Below are 23,186 nucleotides of genomic sequence, written 5' to 3'. Positions count from 1 at the left end.
CTGGCATCCCCTTCTCCTCCTGCCTTCAATCTTTTCCAGCATCAGGGTCTTTTCCAATGAATCAGCACTTCGCATCATGTGGCCAAATTATTGGAGCTTCAACTTCAGCATCAGTCCTTCCAATGAATATTCAGGATTAATTTCCTTTAGGATCGATTGGTTTGATCACTTATAGTTAGAATAAAAATCAATATACAAAACATTATTATTATTTTTTAAGACATATACATAAACTTCAAACTAAGTTAATCACATAAAGCTTAGATTTTTCAAGAAACCAGAAAAAAGTTACTGGAAGGTTTTTGAACAAGCTGTGGAGTACAAGATCCTGAGACCCAGGCTCCCAAAGAGGATAGTGGGGCTGGCCATGACAGGGGAAGGCCCCTAAACACAGAAGACTTTCTCAGAAGGTAAGGCCTGCAGAGGCGTGGCTCCAAGCAGCCTCCTTTCATGCCTGTCACTTAACCTCTAATTTCCTTGAGGAACATACAGACCACGAGACGCTAAGAGGCTTTTGTCACCTCACTGCCCCCTAAAGACACAGGATACTTTCGACTCCCCCCTTTGCTTAGGGAACCTCCTCCAGATATTCAGTAGGTGGGGTGCTTGCAAGTGGGGTGTCTCTCTCAAAGTTCCTTGAAGTGAGTTGGGAAAGGTTTGGCATAAACTAAACAGTTTATGTTCCACGCTCCATGGGGCTGCCTACGTCCAACACAAACGTTCAATTCCTCATATTTATAAGTTTCAATGCTGATAACAATTATTTCCCAAATCTTCAATATAATCTTTTTAAAAAAATTATTTACTTATTATTTTTGGCCATGCTGTGTCTTCATTGCTGTGATTGGGCTTTCTCTAGTTGCAGTGAGCAGGGGCTACTCTTCAGTATGGTGTGAGTTTCAGTAGTTGCAGTGTGTGGGCTCAGAAGTTGTGGCACACAGGCTTAGTTTCTCCACGGCGTGTGAGGTCTTCCTGGACCAGGGATCAAAACCATGTCCCCTGCCACGGCAGGCAGATTCTTAACCTCTGGGCCAGGGGGGAAGTCCCTCAGTATAATTCTTATTGGTGTCTTTTGGACACAGTCTATCCCCATCTTATGAAAAGCTCTCCTCTTTTAGAATCGTCTCATCTGTCTACCCTTACATTTTAGATTTCAAGCACAGCACCCGTTTTTCACAGCCCTGACACCCCTCTACAGAGCATGATTTCCATGAGACCATCATAGAGTGACTGATACTCTTTCAGTGACAAGAAAAGGTTTGCCTTTAAAAGAAGAGGAAAAGTCAGAAGTCATCAAAACAATGTAATATCCTGTGTGAAATGTTTGAGGTTTGAGTCCCTTGATCATGTGCCCTGAGACAAGTAAGTTGGCGGTGGTGGCCGCGGATGACGAGTCGAGTCACTCAAGTGTGTCTTCGGTTCCCCTCACACTTGGGCTTCTCAGGGAGGAGGGGCTGGAGCCGTGGCCCACCGTCAGCACCATGATCCTCAGGCTGCTCCTGGCTCTCAACTTCTTCCCCTCAATTCAAGTAGCAGGTAAACAGTTTTGATTTCTTTCTTCCTCCAGCGTTTTCTTTTGAGGCTTTCGGTTCATTTTATTTCATTTATTTTTCAGGAAAAAATGTTTTAAAATCATGCAGTCTCTATTTGGTATATTTCAAAAGGTGCAATACTTTTCTTCATTTATCAGTGAATGGTTCATTTTAAATTTCAAAGAACTCAGGACATTTGGGCATTTGAAGTGCAGTTTTTGCTATGAAATGGCAACCTGTTATTGAAGAAACTCATTGATTCTCAGACTAGAGCCAGCAAAATACTTAAATAAGCATTCTTTGGAATGAAATCAGATTTATTTAACTATTAGTTGGTAATGTCCCAAGAATTTTTAGCATTTGTGTATACATATATATTTTTAAATGTAAGAAAATTGCTGTATATGCAGGTTGGTTCTGAAAGCCCTGGATTTAGACTACCTGGGTTCATATCACAGATCTATTTCTTGATAACTGAGCTTAGACTAGTATTTAAACTCTCTAAGCCTCAGTTTCCTTATCTGTAAAAAGGGAATGATAATAACTTCATCTCAAGGTCATTGTGAGGATACAATGAAACAACCATGTGAAATGTTTAGCACAGTCAATGCTTGGCCGGCAAGATAAATGTTGGCTATACTTACCACGTCTTGTTGTTTAGTCACTAAGTCCTGTCCGACTGTTTTGCCATGTCTACCTGAATTGAAAGGGTGCCAAAATGAATTCTGGAGTTGTCACACAAGCTGGTGCCATACAGATGCTAATAAATTAGTTTCTTTAAACAACTGGTTGATATCTATTTCAAGTGGTTGAAATTCTTTAAGTTTTCAGTGATGATGGGGATGAAGATGAAAAGCTTGATGTGATCACAGTTAACCCCATTTCAGATAAAGATTTGGGGGAAGGAATGTTAATTTGGCTAAAGATCTATATGTAGGAGTTGTTGGAACCAGGGTCTGAACCACCTTTGTCTGACTCTAGGGCCTGTGCTCTTATGCTACTCCATCTAATAGGATGTGCTTTATAATGTATTAGCTCCAGATATGTCCAGGGTTAGATCATCTTTGGTAAATCACAGTTCCCAACAGAAAGAGTTTGTTGCTTACTTGGGTGGGCTGGAGTCAGGTATTCATTCAACTTGTTCTCAGAGTTAGAAAATGGTCCTACTTGGCTCAAAAATTGGACAGATAGGGGTTAATCGGCATATTGAAGTAAGGATAGTTATTTTTCCATATAAGATACAATGAAAGGCCAGCATCTTCCATTTTCTTTCTCACTTATGTTGGTAGTGAGATTTGGTATGCATGATTTCTTGCTGTCCTTTAAATATCACGTTCCAAAGAGTGTAATTACCCAACCTGTGCAATACACCCATCCATTGCATTGTTGAGGTGCCAGTGAGCACCTTAAAAATTCTGTGTATTTATAAAAGGTGTTGATATAATAAAAGACATGAGCTAGTGATGAGATAGGTTAATACCCAGCACTATGAGCTAACAAACATACTTTAAAAGAATCTTCAATGTCTGTTTTTTAAGGGATCTCTAAAATTTATTTTTAAAGACTATTTAAAATCTCATAATTTATTAGGCCGTAAAGAATGGGCAGAAAGGAGAGAGAAGCCTCACTCCAACAGAAAACTATTTAAAACCGGGAACTGTGCACAGCCACCATCATCAATTCATTCACTCTCTTTTGGAGACAAGTTTTGTAAGACTCAAGGCTTTATATGTTTCCTTTAGCACATTTACTAAAAGGGGGATAGCGAGAGAAGCAATGAAAAGATCACACACATGGAAACTGTCTTTGACTTGAGGTACATCTATGTTTCAAATGCCAGTTCATCCCCCATAATCACTTTTAAGATTTGGTGCTGAGTGGCCATCTAATGAAGTAGGAAAGGGGTAGAGAAGGCAATTTTGTTCTTTCTCTCTCTCTCTTTTTTTTTTGAGAAGGCACTTTCAAAATGCCTCTTTCAGTAAGAAAACTTATGAGAAAAAATAATTACAGGATATGAAAATGTCTGGTCCCTTCTAATCAGTGGTGCAAAATCTTCTGTGTGCTTTTTGTTTCTCTCCTCTTTACCCTCCATGAAAAAGTTACAGTTAAGGAAATTCTCTGGTCAAAGTGTAGCCATCCTCTTGAGGACTGTGAAAGACTAATGCTATCTCTGTGTTGAGATGTGTGCCTGCGTCTATGTGTGAAGGACAGTTTTTTTGACCAATTTAACAGTTCTAACTCTTCGTCCCAAAGCATAGCTTTAAATATTTATCCTATGAAGGTCAAAGCTGAACCTGATTCTTCATGATTTTAATGACATTATAAAAGATCTTTAGAGTAAAATTAAAAAAGAGTGACTCAGGAAGCATAAGAAAACCTTAACTGACACAATTCCTTTACTAACATGACATGTCTTTTTTTACTGGATAATTATGCAGTTGAGATCCGAAACAGAGGATTTTGTTGACTTTGTAATAGAATCCAGCTTAGAACTGGAGGCCCTTGAAAGGGAAATAATTTGTGGTTGACGATAGAAGGAGGGTACCTATAATACATAGTATTGTTCATTGATGATTTTTCAGTCAATATTGGTTATTTTTTCCAGCAAGCTAATCATCCAACATGAAGGCAAAAATCAGGACAACACATTTTTTTTTCAACGAGAGCTTTTCTTTTCATTTCTTCCCAAACCTTAGCAAGGAAACTGTCCCAAATGGCCAATTTGAACACGATTGATTTCTCTGGTGCTGCTCTATTCCCCACAGCATTTCTTTTTCTGACTGAGGCACAGAAGGCAGGAAAATGATTGATATTTAATGAAAAACCATCAGCAAAGCAAGGTAATTAAAGGCTTTATTTTTAGTTCAGCAAATGACCCCTCTGAGGTAGCGGTACACAAAAGTCATTGACTTCTCTCAGGAAAGTGTTGCTCTGAGGCTGGGCTTGGGGAAGTTAGGTAGAAAGATGGACATGGAAAATGCAGGGTTGCTATGTCTACAGGACAACCAATACACAGTAGCCAGTTATTCTGTTAAAAATTGACTGGGTTTTTTGTCATTTCAAGTAAAATTAATGGACATTTCCAAAGTGCAATTAAGAATTTGCTTTAAATTGAGAGTAGCACTGAAATATACACATTGCTGCTAAGTCGCTTCAGTCGTGTCTGACTCTGTGCGACCCCAGAGACAGCAGCCCACCAGGCTCCCCCCTCCCTGGGATTCTCCAGGCAAGAACACTGGAGTGGGTTGCCATTTCTTTCTCCAATGCAGGAAAGTGAAAAGTGAAAGTGAAGTCGCTCAGTCGTGTCTGACTCTTAGCGACCGCATGGACTGCAGCCTAACAGGCTCCTCCGTCCATGGGATTTTCCAGGCAAGAGTACTGGATTGGGGTGCCATTGCCTTCTCCGGAAATATACACATTACTATGTATAAAATAGATAGCTAGTAGGAAGCTGCTGTATAACACAGGCAGCTCAGTCCGCTGTGACCACCTAGAGGAGTAGGATGTGAGGTGGGGTGAGAAGGAGGTTCTAGAGGAAGGGGACACATGTATACTTGTAGCTGATTCATGTTGGTGTACAGCAGAAACCAACGCACCATTGTAAAGCAATTAGCTTCCAATTAAATTTTTTTAAAAGTAAGAATTTGTTTTACTCTGTTCTTACACCCAAAGATACTCCTTTTATTTATTTATTTTTTAAAGGCAACCATCCAGAAAGAACTTTTACAGCAAAGATTGTAAAATTAATGCCAATATATCAATACCAGGAAATAGGATGAGTCATTTTCACAGGTAGATTAGAAAAAGAAATGAATCTGTAATGGTTATTCTGAAGCTCCCACATTCAAACCTTTACTATGGGGAGGGGGAGGACCTCACTTCTCTCCTTTAAACATACACCATCCTCTTTTTTAATATCCTTATTCTATTCTCGTGTCAAAATGCCACATGGCTACCATTCAGCTTTTATCATGTATGGCTATCTTTCTCCAAGTATTTCCTGCTGGCAATGTGCTGACATTTACAAAATGAAAATTATTATGCCACCAACATCCCAGAAGAAAACGCCGTTTGTGGTTTATCATCTTTAAAACAATAGCTCTTTATTCACATGTATTGGCTTTGATAACAATACACAATTTTCATTGCAGACTTTCTTGTCTAAAAATCAGAGGGCAGGCCCTCTGAAAGCACAGTTATTTATCCTTTTTCCTTTACATCTTGGTTCAATTTTTGTTTGCCTTTTTCTAAAAGAAATTTCTTGTTTATGAAAGTTCACAGAGGCTGGGACTTCTCTTCTTAGTAGATGGTTAAGCTAAACTTGAGAAAAAAAATTAACAGCTAGGTGGCTATGTGACAGACTGAAGGGGTCTCTGGTTTTCTAAGATGTGTTAAGGAATCTGTGTCTCTTTTGGTAATTTCTTTGACTCTTTTTTGGTCAATGACATGGTGTGGTCATAAAAAAAAAATGTACCCAGAGTTTTCGGTCTGAGAATCATTGTATTGGTCCCTGAAGCCGGAGGTAAGGTAACCCAGGCCCCACGGAAAGTAGGTACCTAATTGCTTGTTTGTTAAATTCTCATTTTGATGACTCTTAGCACTAGAAGAGAGGTGGGCTGGATATGTTCAAGGGCTACTCAGCCGCTTGTTACAGGATATGAGAAAGAGTTTAGACTTCTTGGACATTAGGATTTCAATACTAATTTCCTAGGCATCTTAATTAAGTCTATGTGTGACCATTCAGGTTATTTTAGCTTAAATTTTCATTGTCTAAAGAGAAGTGAGTGGTCGTGGTAAATTTCTTACTTAACTGAGCTGCGACTTTATCTCTGCATCACCATTACCGTCATCTTTTTCATGTGTCATCATCTTCATTATCTTGGGGACTCTGGTTGCCAAGGTAACCAGGTTTATAGTTCCTGATGGTGTCATAAGAGTCACCCACTCACAATTTACTCTGATCTCTAATCTAATCATGAGCCCCTTTCTGCATATCTGAGTCACCTTGTTGGGTCACAATCTACCATGTAATGTATTGATTATAAGAGTAACTCCTAGTCATTACCCACTCACTCAAACAGGAATATACATTACGGACATATCTTACATTTTTAACAGTGACTTAGATTCCCCTGCTAAGAGCTTAGGTGGGTGATTTTTTTTTTAACTTGAAAAGATAGACAGTTGTGCTTTTCATTGCTTAGGGATATTTGACGTGTGCATTACTTTGCCAACAAAGGTCTGTCTAGTCAAGGCTATGGTTTTTCCAGTAGTCATGTATGGATGTGAGAGTTGGACTGTGAAGAAAGCTGAGCACCGAAGAATTGATGCTTTTAAACTGTGGTGTTGGAGAAGACTCTTGAGAGTCCCCTGGACTGTAAGGAGATTCAACCAGTCCATTCTAAAGGAGATCAGCCCTGGGTGTTCTTTGGAAGGACTGATGCTAAAGCTGAAACTCCAATACTTTGGCACCTCATGCGAAGAGTTGACTCATTGGAAAAGACTCTGATGCTGGGATGGATTAGGGGCAGGAGCAAAAGGGGACGACAGAGGATGAGATGGCTGGATGGCATCACTGACTCGATGGACCTGAGTTTGAGTGAACTCCGGGAGTTGGTGTTGGACAGGGAGGCCTTGGGTGCTGCAATTCATGGGGTCGCAAAGAGTCGGACACGACTGAGCGACTGAACCGAACTGAGCTGAACTGAAGTGTCAGAACATCACTGTGGCTGTATTTGCAGCTTCTGTGTAACCCCGATGACTTGCTTTGAAATTGAACAGGACTAATAATAAGGGTACATAATTTAGACCAGCTTCAGGAATGTTGAGTCCAGGAGGATTCCGTTTCTGATTCACAGACTCTATCCTATAGAAAGTGGGTCAGAATGGGATCTTAGGAGAAGAATGTTTCCTCCCACCACGAGGCTCTTGGGGAAACTAAAAAGGGTGTTAGTAAGTTACTCTTCTCTGAAGTGCCTGCTCCTTCTTATGCGTTGGGAAGACAGATCTTCATGTCATCATTCAACAGGTATTTATTAACATCTTCTATGGCTTCCCTGGTGACCCAGGGGTAAAGAATTCGCCTGCCAGTGCAGGAGACATGGGTTTGATTCCTGGGTTGGATTGATGCCCTGGAAAAGGAAATGGCAAGCCACTACTGTATTCTTCCCTGGGAAACCCCAGGGACAGAGGAGCCTGGTAGGCTACCGTCACGCGGTAGCAAAAGGTTGGAAACAACTTAGGGACTAAACAATAACAACACATGTTTTAGGTTCTGTGACTGATACAAAACCCAGTTTGAGCTTCAGTGAAGTTACAAATGAGAATTGTGAAATCTTTCCAGAATTTTTTTTTCTCTTTCAATTTAGGAACACTGTGAATGATTTCCTATCTATACTAATTGATTTTAAGGAAAACAGTTATAAGCGAAGCATCCATAGAATTGCTGAATTCAACCACAGACATTTTTTAAAGATGGGAGGAAACTTAGACATCTCTGAATTTATAGAAAAGGAAGTTGTGTTGATGGTTCCTAGAAGATGCTACTAGAAGATGACATTGGAATGTTTTCTGGCACTTTGGGATGCTTTTAGGCTGGACCCATTTTACTTACCTAATCTATCTATCTCCTTTCATACCCTAATATAAGATCCTTAACCCTTTCTTATATTGTGGCTTTCTTCACTGTCTCACACACCTGTACTCATGTTTATGACCTTTCTGATGCTGTTTCCATTTTGGATTCCCTCTTCCTTTCCATGGGTGTCTTAGGTGGAAAAGGCAACCCACTCCAGTATTCTTGCCTGGGAAATCCCATGGACAGAGGAGCCTGGTGGGCTATGGTCAGTGGGATTGCAGACAGTCAGAAGCGACTTAGCAACTGAGCATGCATGCCTCCTTTCCATGCATCCAAACCCTAATCGACTTTCACTTTAAGTCTTTAGTGTAAGATCCATCTCCCCGAGGAAGCATTCCCTTGGTATTCAGTCTTTCCTATGATCTTATAAGAGGAGTCCCAGTGGGAGTGTAACTCCATCTAACATATCTATTAAACTTCTCTTATATTTCAGCTTCTATTGGGATCTGAAGGAATATAAAAACAGGAAAAGAGATATAGACTTAATTAGCACACAAGAATTGCTTCTGTAATTAAGTAGTTCTCTGTGCTTTTAGAGACTTCAGCTCTAGTTGGAAAGACTATATATAACAGGATATAACAGCTGGAAACAGATAAATAAAACTTGGCAGTTTCCTACTTCATCATGCTATTTTGATGCTATAATGGATTTGCATATATTATTTTTGTAATCCATTATGTTCCCTACTCCTCTCACCTAAGAAGTTCTTCTCTGAGACCCTACATGGCAAACTGAGGGACTTCTTTCCTCATCAGGATTCCTAAAATTATTATTGTGTGCTGGTACATCCAGTTTTTTTCCTCTAGACTGTGAGCTCCTTACAGACAGGATTGTATCGTATCCATCCTTATAACCTCGAAACTATGTGTAGTGCAGGATGTGTTGTGGATGTTGGGCAAATATTTATTGAAGAAGGAAATGAATGAACTAAAAAGAGGAAGTGTAAAATAATTAGTAACGTTAATATAGAAGCTTTTATGGAAATCTGGGAGTTAAGCTGGACTTTAAAGCTAGATGAGATGTGAATGCATGATGTTATAATAATAATTGCTAGCTAATATTTATTTTACACTTATATACACTGTTTTATCTGGCATTCCCTGTATTAAATCATTTATTCTTTCCCTAAATCCTTTGAAGTAGTTACAGTGATTATCTTGTCCGTAAGATGGGAAAACTGAAGCATATAGCGGATAGAACAACTTATCTGTGGTCACACAGTTAGTCAGTGAGTCAGTCCAGCTGCTCTTGCTCCAGGGTTCATGTTCTTACCAATGTTATGTTGCCTCAGGATGGAGAAGAAATACAAATGAAGAAATTATACCAGGATTATCATCCCATGTTCTTGGAATAGATGGCCAGTCTGAAGGTATAGAGGCTTGGAGTGATGGGTTTGAGTCAGGTCAAAAGGATTGAATGCTCATAATGGAAATTGAAACTTCATTTTCAAGACATTGGGAAGCAGCTGAAAGTTTGCAGAAGCAGGATGATCTAGAATGTGTGGAGACTAGTGACCAGGAGATCATGTCACTCTGTCACTTTGTCAGGAAGAGGGTCATAGGATTTGGGCAAAGGTGGAAATAGAAAGAAGTGACTATTCTGAGAGATGTTTTGAAAATAGATCTTTCAGGGCTTAGTACCTGGCTTGTGAAAGGGAAGGAGGGAGAAAGAATGATGTCAAGATTTTGGCTTAAGAGGAATGCTGGTATCACCACCTGAAACCAAGATTTTGTTATTCAACTGAGTTTTGGAGGAAAACAGTGTTTAAGTTTAGATGTACTGAGTTTGAAGTAAAGACTTGAGATGTCAGAAAAATGTCCAGTACATAGCTGAAGATATGGGAACCAGGTAAGAAGAAAACATTTAGGAATCCTCAACTTTGGAATAAAAGTGAAGTGATGGAAATTGATGGCTAGTAGAAAGGAGAGGGAACAACTACAGAAAGGCAGAGAGTTGAATGAAGTTTGGAAAATAGGCCTAGTTAGGACTTAGCTGAAGAAGAGGCTGAGCTAGTGAAGGGGACACAGAGTGTGTTGGAGAGAGAAGAGGGGAACGAGGCTCATGGAATGTCACCAGAGCCAGAAGAAGAGTTTCAGAAAGAGGCAATGGCTAATAGCATTGATTGTGTAAGGGAAGGAAGAGTGCATGTGCACACACACATGCACAAAGTCATTGTTGTTGCTTAGTTGCTAAGTCATGTCAGACTCTTTTGTGACCCCATGGACTGTAGCCTGCTAGGCTCCTCTGTCCGTGGGATTTCCCAGGCAAGAATACTGGAGTGGGTTGCCATGTTCTTCTCCAGGGGATCCTCCTGAGTCTGGGATTGAACCTATGTCTCCTGAATTGGCAGGTGGATTCTTTACCACTGAGCCACCAGGGAAGCCCTGGAAAGATTATTGATTTTGGCTGAAAGGAGGCCATTTGGGGTTTTTTGAGTTTAGGCAAATTGGTGAAGGAAGATAACTCTTCAAAGGGTTGAGAAAAGATGGAGGGGGGATAAAAATGAGATAGTGAAAAGGAGAGGAAATTTCTAGATAAAGTGAAGACCATGAGGGACTTATATCACCTATAGAGTTTATCATAGTAATTTGTACATAGTCCCCATGTAATGTTTGCAAGCCAAGTGACTTAATTACATTTGACATGTGGAAGGAGCCACGTGTTGGTCTTGAGTGTGTGTGTGTGTATGGCATGGGTAGTAGGGAGAGAGGGCTATTAAGAAAGAAAAGAGGAAGAGAGAGAGAAACAAGAGAATGGAGGCAATTTTCTTTGAGGAGATGGGGATGGAGATTTGGAGAATGGGAGTATCAAAAAGAGGAGGGGAAAGAAGAATGGACTAAGGAGAATGGTCTAAGAAGAATGGGAGGAAGGGAAGAGATTTATAGAGGTAGAGATGTGTTAGGATGAAGCCAGGGTAGATGAGTGATTCCACACTGGCAAACCTGACATGGAAAACGTTTGTGAAATAGATATATGTGTGTGTGTGTGTGTGTGTGTATAAATATAATTTATAATATATATATATATATATATATATATTTGATTTTCTCTCAAGATAGGTCATTGTGTTAAACCTATCTCAACAATGGTGAACAATGGTGACTGGGACAGTACATACCTTAACTTTGAAGAGTTAGTTGGTTTGTACCATAAATTTGCTTGAGTCTTCAAAACTGTACATGTGGCTAGACTTGGCCTCAGCTCACAGCTTTGATAACAGTATCACAAGGTTCAGACCAAGCCTGCCCAGCATCATGGGCAGGGCTCCAGTTTCCAGTCAGGAATGTTAATCTTGGCCTCTGCATTTTGTTTGTTTGTTTGTTTTTTTCAGAGGAAGGACATGGTGGCCTGCCCTTGGCTTTAGGGAGAATGTGACTGTTATTCTTTTTCCAAACTCAAAAGCTAAAACCCGTGATTTATCAAGAAAGGGAAATATGATGAAGCGTTTTAATTTGTTACACTATGACTTAACTTTTCTGGCCTTCATTTCTTCATTTGATATAAAACGGGATTGGGACGAGAAGACATCTCAGGTCTATTTCTGGGTTAAAAAATGCTTCTTAAATGGGATAAAAGGTTTAGCTTTTATCAGCTCTAGCAAGGCAACCAGATCACCCCATCCCTTTGTGGATGCTCTTATAATAGAGAAAACACAAGAACTGCAACCAGTCACCTTGGAAATTGGAGAGATTGTGAACCAGGGTCTTAGATGCTAATATGCTTAGAAATGACTGCAGGGTTTTGGGGAACAATATTGCCTTTGTTCTCCCCATCTTCCTACATAATGTTAAGGTTTAACACTAATTATTTTTCTAACTTCCAGGTGATGACTTACCTAGAAGATTCTGAATGAGTCAAGGTGACCTTAAGCAGACTTCTCAAAGGTGTAGACTTCCCAGGTGGCACAGTGGTAAAGAACCTGCCTGCCAGTGCAGGAGACAATAGAGATGTGGGCTTGATCCCTGGGTCGGGCAGACCCCCTGGAGTAGGAAATGGCAACCCACTCCAGTATTCTTGCCTGGAAAATTCCCATGGACAGAAGAGCCTGGTGAGCTCCAGTCCATGGGGTCACAAAGAGTTGGACACAACTGAGCACACACACCCAAAGATTTAGGGAGAAAGAAACAGGAAAAATATACTGTTGTCTTCTTTACAGAGTTGTTTTGAATGAGGACTCAGAATGATGGTGGCTCAGGAGGAAAACAAGTTTCCGAGATTTGGTTACCGGATTAAAATATGTATTTAGAATACAATATATTAATACAGCCAGTTCATTGACACCTATGGGCATCTATTAACTGAATTACTGCCATAATATTTATGTAGAAAGCTATAAAATCCTGGTTACCTACCACTTGAACTATAAGCAACCTTTTAGGGTAACAGAATTTGACCTCTAGACTGGTCTGGTGGCTTTTGGTATCACGCATGTGCAGTTGCTCAGTTGTGCAGCTTCATGGACTGCAGCCCACCAGGCTCCTCTATCCATGGAATTTTCCAGGCAAGAATACCGGAGTGGTAGCCATTTCCTACTCCAGGGAAGCTTCCTGACCCAGGAATTGAAACTGTGTCTCAAACACTGTATTGGCACTCTTTACCACTGAGCCACTGGGAAGCTCCAGCTTTTGTTATAGGTAACTCTTTTATATAAATTAAGATGCTCTGTCATGTTCTCTTAGATGATCTTTCCAGCATTAGGAGCTGAGAGGATAATGCAAAGCCTTGATGGTGGGGCCTGAGTCCCACCATACTCAAGTTTTTTCTTTTTTAAGATTTTTTGATGTTGACCATTTTTAAGCGTCTTCATTGAACTTGTTACAGTATTGCTTTTGTTTCACGTTTTGGATTTTTGGCTGCGAGGCATGTGGGATCTTAGCATTCCGACCAGGGATTGAACCCACACCCCCTTGCATTGGAAGGTGAAGTCTTAACCACTGGACTGCCAGAAAAGTCCCACCACTCAAATTTCTGTTGCTTTGTATGTATATGGCTGGGTAGTGTCTCTGAATGGTAGGGATGGATTATGGTACAGGCAGTGTTTTTTTAGCAGGTTTAATAACAACTATTGCCCTAATATAGATGACATTTCAATGTATGTGTCTATCTCTGATTTTCTTGAGGTCTAGTCCAACTAGTCAAACTCCTGGACTTTTCCTCTATGATGCCTTACCTACCCTTCAAACACAACATATGTAAAACCCAACAGCTTTTTTCCAAACAAATTTCCTCTCTTCATTTAGCTAATTTTGTCCCTGGTCTCCCCTCTAGTCCATGAGCTACACGTCATTTTGATTCCTGCTCACCATCACCAAGCATAACCCAACACCAATACCTCGCCCATCCTTTCTATCCCAGCTGCTGCCTCTGAGCCTCAGACCCTAGGAGCTCACAGGGATGCTGTTGGCTCAGATCTTACCTGTCTCTCCCTCAGCCCCACCCTCACTCCTAGCTAACGCGCTCCCTGCTGTTGTGCTAACCTTGCCAAAGGAGAGCTTACTACCTTAGTATCAGCTCAGGTGTTTTCAGTGTCTCCCATTGCCTTTCTAGTAAAATCTATGTGCCTTTTTCTTGGCATCAAAAGCTCACCATGAGGCACCAGGCATCTTCACTTACTTTCCTTCTATGTAGATACAATGTTCAGCTGATCCCCAATAAACCCCTACACTAAAGGGCATTTCCTTCACCTTAGCCTGTCTAAATCTGCCCAGAAGTTCAGGGCCCAGTTAAAGCCCAGTCTTCACAAAAGCAGACTCATGTCTGGAAACAAGGGCTCTTCCCGCACAAGTGTCAGTAACCTTCTACAGGCCTCACACACCATACCTGGCTTTGGAGCATAGCTAATTGTGAGCCTGCCTTAGGATCTCTCTTAGAAGGAAGAGACTGCATCTTTTACATCTTCCCATCTCCCAGAAACCTAGTACAGTAGGCCTCATTACTTAATTGCTGAGTGAAAGCTTGACATTGTTAAGGTAGAAGTCGGAATACCAAAGAGTAATTTTCTGACACATCAAAATTTCTTTTCAGAAAGTATTCATTGATCGTATTGATAATTTTTCTCTCTCAAGAATTAGTGCCTTAGATCTAGGTGCTTGGATGGGACTTTTTGTCCCTCTCTGACCTCTGAGTTACTTTCTGACAATTGCCTGGAGCATAGCAAGTTTTTATAAGGCCAAGGACTATTGTCCTCTACAGTACAGTGTCTGGCTGTGTGAAAACACAGATCAAGGCTAAAGGTGGTGCTTAGACTGGTGAGGGCCAATAGAAGCTTCTATTTCTGTTGCTATTATCATCTGTCATTGTAGGTACTTGTTCGAACTAAGGTCTCTTTAGGTTTTGTTTGAAAGTCACACTTGCTCTTGGTAAGACTTAATGTACATATATAACTTGACAGTGATGCTTACACAATCCTGGGCAGGGCTGGTGGCTTGACTTGACTGTTTTTCCCTACAGAAGTCATTGCTTCTGTCATGGTGGCCTCCTTTACATGACTCTCTTTTCCTTCTGATTCTGGGAACCTTGCCCTCCCTTTCCCTTTAGATCTGGGGGTGGTTGATAACTCTGCCATTTTTAGCTACGGTTTCTAGTATTGGGTTGGCCAAAAAGTTCATTTGGGTTTTTCTGTAAGCTGTGAACATTTTGGCCAAACTGATATATATCTTGTGCTTCCAAACCTTTGCCAACGGTCTTTTTCTATTATTATTGTAAATAACTCACCTCCTATTGCCCAGTTTTGAGTGTGCTGTTCTCTGAATGAGACAAAGCATACATACATGGACTATGCTTTCTCAAAGCCCTTTTGATGGGAGGGGCTTCCCATCAATATTTATTCCTTATGAAAATGAGGAGAGTTTCAAGATGACAGTCAATAGAAAACTAGATGAAATGACACCAAAGTTATTTTGAAAACATCGTGTGAATTACCCCTTTTTTAATTTCCCTGTTTTAATATGGATTTCAGAGAGTCTGGAGCCTTTCAAAGTTTGATAGCTTTGTTTTCCTCTTTGTTTTCACTGAAAAGGATGGTGAGAGACGCTGTAGCCTGAATGTTTTGTGTTCTTTCTCACATCTGTGTGACACCAAGCCACCAGCTAGAGTTACCAGAGCCTAAGATGGCTGGGTGTCCCTGACCTCCAAGGAAGCACAGTTTGTCTTCTAAGTTCCTGAGCAAACACTGGGCTGGACTGTGAGCCACCTGCCCCGTGTGGAGCCTGAAAAAGGAGTCAGTGGTCAGATGGCCACGTGTGGAAGGGTATCCCAGGCGTGAACAGGAAATGTGCTTAGAGGAAAGTTACGGTAATTTCGTCAGCTCTGTGTGCCAGGGGAACCAGCGTCACCTTCATAGTTTGTTCACAAACATCGCAGGGCAAGATGGTTGAGAAGAGAAGGATTTCATTTTTTTTTTTTGGTTCCCGCCTAACATGCTAAATTCTGTTCAGTTAGAATTTTTAAAAAGGAAACAAGGTGATTAAGATCTTTACAATCTGATTGTTAAATGGCAGAAGAAATTCTGATTGTGATGTTCAGAAGAAAAGTATTAGTTGCTCAGTCATGTCTGACTCTTTGTGACCCCATGGACTGTAGCCCACCAGGCTCCTCTGTCCATGGGATTTTCCAGGCAAGAATATTGAAGTAGGTTGCCATTTCCTTCTCCAGCGGATCTTCCTGACAGAAATGGGCCCCAATGAAGTTCTTAAGAAGTTCTGAAGAAAAATGATGTTGGTAAAGAAACATGTATGCTGTATAGCACAGGGAGCTCAGCTCTGTGCTCTTTGAAAACCTATAGGGATGGGATTGCAGTGGGAGAGGGGGGAAGCTGGGAGATTGGGAGGCTCCAGAGGGAGGGGATATATGTATACATATAGCTGATGTGGTTTGTTGTGCAGCAGAAATTAACACAACATTGTGAAGCATTTATACACCAACAAAAAAAAGTGAAAAGAATGCACTATTTACAAACAACCAAAAAAGAAAAAACCCAACATGTATTCTATCTTCTTTAGTGCTTCCTTAACTTCAGTTAAGGAATACAGCCTTCAGTCTTAAGTGCTGTCTGCAACCCACTCCAGTGTTCTTGCCTGGAGAATCCCAGGGACAGGGGAGCCTGGTGGGCTGCTGTCTATGGGATCGCACAGAGTCAGACACGACTGCAGCAGCCTTTATTCCCATTTTGGTTCACCAGCCTCTGCATGCCATTGGATTTCTCTATGGTGCTATGGTAAAGAAATGGGAAGATGGAATATTGTAAATTAAACATGACAAATAAGTATAATTCACAAAGGCCTTGAAGTTAGGATTTGCCCAGTGACGTATAGACTGAAAGTGACTTTGTATATTGACCGATGTTTGTCTTCAAACTCTCTTGGACATTTGAGCAAGCTGAAATGGAATTGTTTCAATGGTACAATTATCGCTTGTGGATCTGAAATAACTGATAAGAGATATTTCAGTGACAATCCTGTCTGTAGGCCTTATCTGGGCTCTATCTATGACCTTTAGGAAGTCTCTGACATTGTAAGCAAGATCTTTTGTGTAGAGACAGAGTTTGGTGACAGACTTTTTCTAAATATGACCATAAACTCAAGTCAATCTTGCTAAATGTACAAAATTGGTTTTCTATTCATTCATGATTTAATACATTACTCCTAGAATCCTGAATACGTAAATTATATCTTAGCTCTTCTAGAATTTGTGTGACCTTGTTTATAAAGCCATTTCCTTCCTTGGTTTTCAGTTGCCTCTTCTGAAAATAAGGGGTTGGCTGAGATCACCTCCAACTTTCCTTCCAGCTGAACACTTTTTGTAGGATGGTGCTCCGGGAAAATAGGGTAGAAAATGAAACTTATCTTGGTCCTGTCTTCTTCCCACTCCACCGACTCCTCTACTCAACAGTATTCTCCTCCCTAATTCTCACTTATGTGCCATCCAACTATCAAGTCCAACTTTGAGAAGGTCTAGAAACAATCACTGGAGAAGGCAATGGCACCCCACTCCAGTACTCTTGCCTGGCAAATGCTATGGATGGAGGAGCCTGGTAGGCTGCAGTCCATGGGGTCACAAAGGGTTGGACATGACTGTGTGACTTCACTTTCACTTTTCACTTTCATGCTTTGGAGAAGGAAATGGCAACCCACTCCAGTGTTCTTGCCTGGAGAATCCCAGGGACGGCGGAGCCTGGTGGGCTGCTGTCTATGGGGTTGCACAGACTGAAGTGACTTAGCAGCAGCAGCAGCAGAAACAATCACTGAAATTATGTTGAAATTTTGATGCAAACTAGTGGAGGAAATAGAACATGGAAATTTACAAATCCATATGTAAAATAGATTGCCAGTGGGAATTTGCTGTATGACTCAGGGAACTCAACAGGGGCTCTGTTACAGGCTTAAGGGTGGGATGGGGAGGGAGATGGGAAGGTTTGGGAGGGAGGGAACATGGCTGCTATAGCTGACAAGAATCCTATAGCTGATTCTTGTTGATGTATGACAGAAAACCAGAAAATTCTGTAAAGCAATTATCCTTCAATTAAGAAAAAAAAGAACACTAGAAGTCATGAGGCATGAGCCAAGTCCCCAGGGTCACATACTTGTCCGGAAACCTTGGGGAAGAATTAGACCTTCTGGACCTGTTTCCTCATCTATGAAATGGGTGTAAAGATGACTGTCCTGTATTTCACAGGTTAATGTGGAGCTCATATGAGATAAAATAGGAGAAAGCACTTTGTAGTTGTATGAATATAGACCCTAGGTACTAATTTGTCAATATGTTTCTCACATTGCATTTTAGGCTTCACTTTATTTTGAAATCAAAGCATTAACTGAACAGTGGGGAGTGTCCTTTTAGGGTCAGGGTTCCTTCCCTGGTGTTTGGAACCACACCTTAGAGATGGTTATCCACTCCACCTGTTCAGAGCATTGTTTATTTTTATAGTAATTGGCCCATTTACAATAGGCCAAAAGGGAAAGTTTTGTTTTGTTTGTTTTTGGTAACCAAGCTCCCTTCCTCTCTTTCTCATGGAAGCACAAGCAACTTTCAATTTTCCAGAAGTCAGCTATATCACAAAATTCACAGATTATCTGTGGGAAATCTTTCAATTCTCACTGCCTTGCTCATAAGCAGCAGATAAGTACCTTCTCACCTCCCATCTTAACTCTTCATGTTGCCTGTTGTCAAGGAGGAGTTGTGAGGGAAAGAGGTTTGAGGTTACTGCTTCCTGTCTCCACACCTTTAGCTGGGTTAGCTGCTAGGAAAGGCTTTGAAAAGCAAAGCACTAAATTCATCATCAAAACAACTTGCCAATTCAATTAGAGACATGTCAGTCAAGCCAATCTTTTGAGATCAGAAGCCAATACAACTGATGGATTGACAATGTCTCTCTTTTAATCTAGTAGGTTTGACCTAGGTAGACCTTATCTAACTACTCACAAGATGGAAGACCAACTATTTCCAGGGAAAAGGGTGGGTCTGCTAAGAAAAAATTAACCTGAGAAGGATGTTTTCCACTCCTAGCACTAACTGGAAAGCAAAGAGGAATCAAACAGAACTTAGTGTGGGGAAGCTAAATATTTCTCTGGTTTCTTCTTCTGAGTCTAGATAGGTCCTTGAATTTTATAATATGTCCTAAATTATTTGAAGTACTGTGGAATCCCTAAAACTCAGAGAATCAAAATGTGTATCAAATCCAAATGTCATTTGGGGTTCTGGTTTTTGGTTGCTTTGATGGATCCATGTTATTACTTTAGTATCACAGAGTAAGGCGTGTGCATTTTTTACACATGCTCCATTTTAAGAAAAAAGTAAGAGGAATCAGAATTATTGTGTCTATGGGAAGTCATAGTGATGACATATATTCAGTATTACTTAGAACAACTGATTATCTTTTTCTAGCACCAAAAGTAATCTCCTTCCTTTAGTGTTTCTCTAAAGCAGATGTAGATTTTGAAGTCCTATGAACTGGTTTCTCACTTAGGCTTCTCTGAATGATGGACATGAATAAACCAAGGTGGGACCAAGTACTGTAAGACTATACATATTGAAAAACAAGAGGTTCTGTTGGCCAGAATCAATTCAACCTGAACCTTAAACTGGGAGGCTGTTGTCCACACTAGCACATATTAAATGAACTACTTCAAGCATAGCTGCTAATTTTAAAAAGATATGTGCTGATATGGAAGAGAGAGGAAAGCAAACCTTGACAGATAAATTGGATAGCTCTTTTCCCTCAAATGGCCATTTAACCATTTTTTGAGCTTTTTCTCAACAAAATATTGGTAGAAAGGGTCATGCAAGAAGGCACTTTTCCATCCCTTGCTCAATTGCTGGATAAGCCATTAGCCAGGAGAATACTGATGGTAACAGCCAGCCTAAATACTAGGATCTTGGGTTGCTCTTCCTTAAGTAGTACTGGAGGAGAGTGGGCTCAGGAGAAATCTGATTGATCAGTAATAACACCGCTGAGGTCTGAATTGGAGGTTTCATGATGAACAGAAAGAAAATATATCTTTCAGTTCTCTCACTGTATTATGCTTTGTGAAGGAAAGCAGAGGATGACCACTGCTTCTCCCTTCTGAAAAAAGAGCAAATACTGACTAAGCTCCATGGAGTTGACGTGGGCCTGGGAAGCTTTGAGGTAATTTGCTTTTTCTTTGCAACGATCCCCTAGGCTGGAAGAATGTCTTCCTCACAGCCCACATGTCCAAAGGTCCCCTCAGTTTCTGAGTTGTCTATTCTGGTCATGTAATGAATGAAGACATAGGCAAAAGGAAAACAGGGTTACTTACTGGTTGGTCTGTGTGGTCTGAGGACAGCATTTTTAACTCCCTCACTCACCACATCTAAACCCATGCTGAGTTCTGCCAATTTTAGCCTGTAAGTGTTTCTTGAGTTCATCCACTTCTTTGTAACCATAGTTCAGACCCTTATCATCTCTTGCCTGCTGCTGCTGCTGCTAAGTCGCTTCAGTCGTGTCCGACTCTGTGTGACTCCATAGATGGCAGCCCACGAGGCTCCCCCGTCCCTGGGATTCTCCAGGCAAGAACACTGAAGTGGGTTGCCATTTCCTTCTCCAATGCAGGAAAGTGATCCTAGACTACTGCAATTGCATCCTAACTGGTCTCCATATATTCACTCTTGTTCTCTTAAATTTACCTTCCACATTTACGCTACAGGGATCTATATAAAATGAAAACTTGTATGTATGACTCTTCTGCTTAAACTCCTTCAGCAGGTCCTCATCATCTGCAGGAGAGAGCCCAAGCTTTGAACTGTGCTCACTTTGCCAACCTTGTCTTTAACAACTCAGGTGCAGCAAATGGGGGTAGGTGCAATTCCCAACACCTGCCTTACTCTGTATTTTTCTCTTTGTCTTTATCTTTCCCACAGTCCCCTACCTCCTCCCTAAAACAAAGACTCAGCTAGGAAACTTTTACTTAATAAAAATGTGCTGAATCAACATATGCATAATCCTTAGAAGACTCAGGTCAGCAGTCACCTCGTCCAGAAATCTTTAGCTGGCTCCCTCGTTGCCCCCACTAATGCAGATCACTGTGCCACTGTTTTTAGAGTAGCTGTCTGTTCATAGCGAATGGACTTGTGGACACAGTAGGGGAAAGAGGGGGTGGGATGAATTGAAAGTAGTATTGACATATACACTCTACCATGTGTAAAATACAGCAGCTAGTGGGAAGCTGCTGTACAGGACAGGGAGCTCAGCTTTGTACTCTGTGACAACCTAGAGGAGTGGGATGGAAGGTGGAGTGAGAAGGAGGCGCTAGAGGAAGGAGATATATGTATACTTAGAGCTGATTCACATTGTTGAACGGCAGAAACCAACACAACATTGTAAAGCAACTATCCTCCAGTTAAAAAAAAAAAAAAAGGAGCTGTCTGTTTATGTATCTTTTGTTCCCCACCAGATTCTGAGCTGTCCAAGGACAGAAGCTGAGCCCTGCTCCCCTTTGGGAAATTGGTTTCTCTCTCCCAGTGCATCTTGGAAGGGTGTCACACCTGGGTTATCAAGATGCACTAAGCAACTCCTGGAGTGTAGATGCTTGAGCTTCTCTTCCTGCTTCCCTCTCCATGTCACTGTGGGTGCTGGAGGAGGAAGCCAAACTGACCAATGACCCAGGATTTCTCTTTAGCCTTACTCAGTTTTCTTGCCCATGCGCCCGCCTCTGCACCCTCCTTTTAAAAAAAATCTCTGCAAAGAAATTATATTCTCATGTTTTTTTCTTACATCAGCTTTCAAAGGAATATCAGGAAGAATTTGAATGCTCATTAGAACAAAATTCAAGTAATTAGTCATGGAACCACACTTTCTGGGGTCCTCAATAGGCAGAAATACAGATACCTAACCTGAAAAGGAGTGGCAATGCTAGCATTTCTTGCTGGGGTTGATTCTTCTAGTCAGAACCAACCCAGTGATTCTTTCTAAGTAAGCAAAGAAAAAGGCCATGGAAAATAAAACAAAAGATGAGTTGGATTTCCCAATCAAGACAAGCTGAACTTTTGGAGTCTTAACATGTTAACTTCTCAGTGCTTTTAGAGAGTATTTGTTAGGGTGAATAATAAATGAAGTTAAAGTTGCTATTGAGACACAGATTTTGAATAAGGACTTAATGAGATGCTAGGCAGAGTTAGCTGCTAAGAATGGTACAGTCCTATCACCGTCTTTCACTTGTCAATTATTTAATGAGACTCCCTTATTCAGACAGTATTGTACAAAAAAGTGTAACCTCTTGTCCTTGCTCAAAGGAGACTTGGAAACTAGGGGTGTAGAGAAAATACATGCAGATCAAAAGCTAAACAACTGGAAGCCTCTGAAACCAGAGATATTCAAAATGTAGAAAAGAGAGTAATAGTTTGGAGACCTAAGAAGGGAGAGACACTGTAGGCCAAGGAGTCACTGAGCAAAGTACACAGAGAGTCCTGGGAAGACACACTACTCACAGTGTGTCCTGGGGAGGTACCTTAGATGATCTGGCTAACCTGGAGGGTTTTGGTTTGAGGAAATGAGGTTGGAAAAGCTTGTGGAAGCCCATGAATTGGGGGTAAGAAATGAGTTTCAACTGTTAAGCTACTGGTTCTTCAACTTGACTGCACATTAGAATCTCCTGAGAAATTTAAAATATACTGATGTCTGGGTCCTATACCCAAAGATTCTGATTTAATTGGCCCAAGAATCAAGAGTTTCTTAAGCGCCCAGGTGACTAATGTGCTGTCAGCTTGAGAACTCTGTTAGGCTATAGCGGTTTTCAATCCTGACTGAATATTAGAATCACCTGGGGAAATTATTAAACTAATACCAAAGGCGACACAGAATCAGGAGAAAATATTTGCAAATCACATATCTTGATAAAGGAACGTGCATCAAAAACGTAAAAAACTCCGACAACTCAATACTAACAAGATAATGCAGGTAAATGGGCAAATGATCTGAATAGACGTTTCACTAAAAAGGATATACAGATGGCTAACAAGTACATGAAAATATGCTCAGCATCATTAGTCATCAGGGAAATGCAAATCAAACCATAAAGAAATACCACTTCACAACTCTAAGATGGCTATAATAAAAAAAGATGGACAGCAACAAGTGTTGGCAAGCATGTGGAGAAATTGGAACCCTTATACGGTGCTGGTGGGAATGTAAAATGGTGCAGTTGTTTTAGAAAACATTTTGGCAGTTCCTTAACAAGTTAAATATAGAGTTTCCATAATGACCATCAGTTCCACTCCTGGCATACACCCAAGAGAATTGTTAAGGTTCATCCACACAGAAACTTGTGCATGTTCACAGCAGCCTTATATAAGATAGCCAATTAGTGGGAACAACTGATCAATGAAAAAACAAAATGTGGTATATCCATACAGTGGGATATCATTTGGCCACGAAAAGGAATGAAATTCTGATACATGGTACAACAGAGATCAACCTTGAAAACATGCTATGTGAAAGAAGCTAGACATAAAAGAACACAGACCGTATGATCCCATTTATATGAAATTCCAGAATACATAAACC

At 40.8% G+C, this 23,186-nt stretch overlaps 1 protein-coding gene across 1 annotated transcript in view; it reads left to right on the top strand.

The window, feature by feature from the left end:
* Positions 1–1,368: 1,368 nt before the first annotated feature.
* The window catches only part of CD28 (CD28 molecule), a 36,429-nt gene continuing 14,611 nt past the window's right edge, over positions 1,369–23,186 (top strand). The window contains exon 1 of the mRNA XM_005904283.2: positions 1,369–1,536. Within this exon, the coding sequence (XP_005904345.2) occupies positions 1,482–1,536 (55 nt within the window). The 5' untranslated portion in view covers positions 1,369–1,481. The remainder of the gene's footprint in view (positions 1,537–23,186) is intronic.

This window comes from Bos mutus, chromosome 2 (genome assembly GCF_027580195.1).
Source record: "Bos mutus isolate GX-2022 chromosome 2, NWIPB_WYAK_1.1, whole genome shotgun sequence".
NCBI lineage: Eukaryota > Metazoa > Chordata > Mammalia > Artiodactyla > Bovidae > Bos > Bos mutus.
Note: the sequence above shows the minus strand (reverse complement) of the source record. Positions and strands in the feature narration are given on the sequence as shown.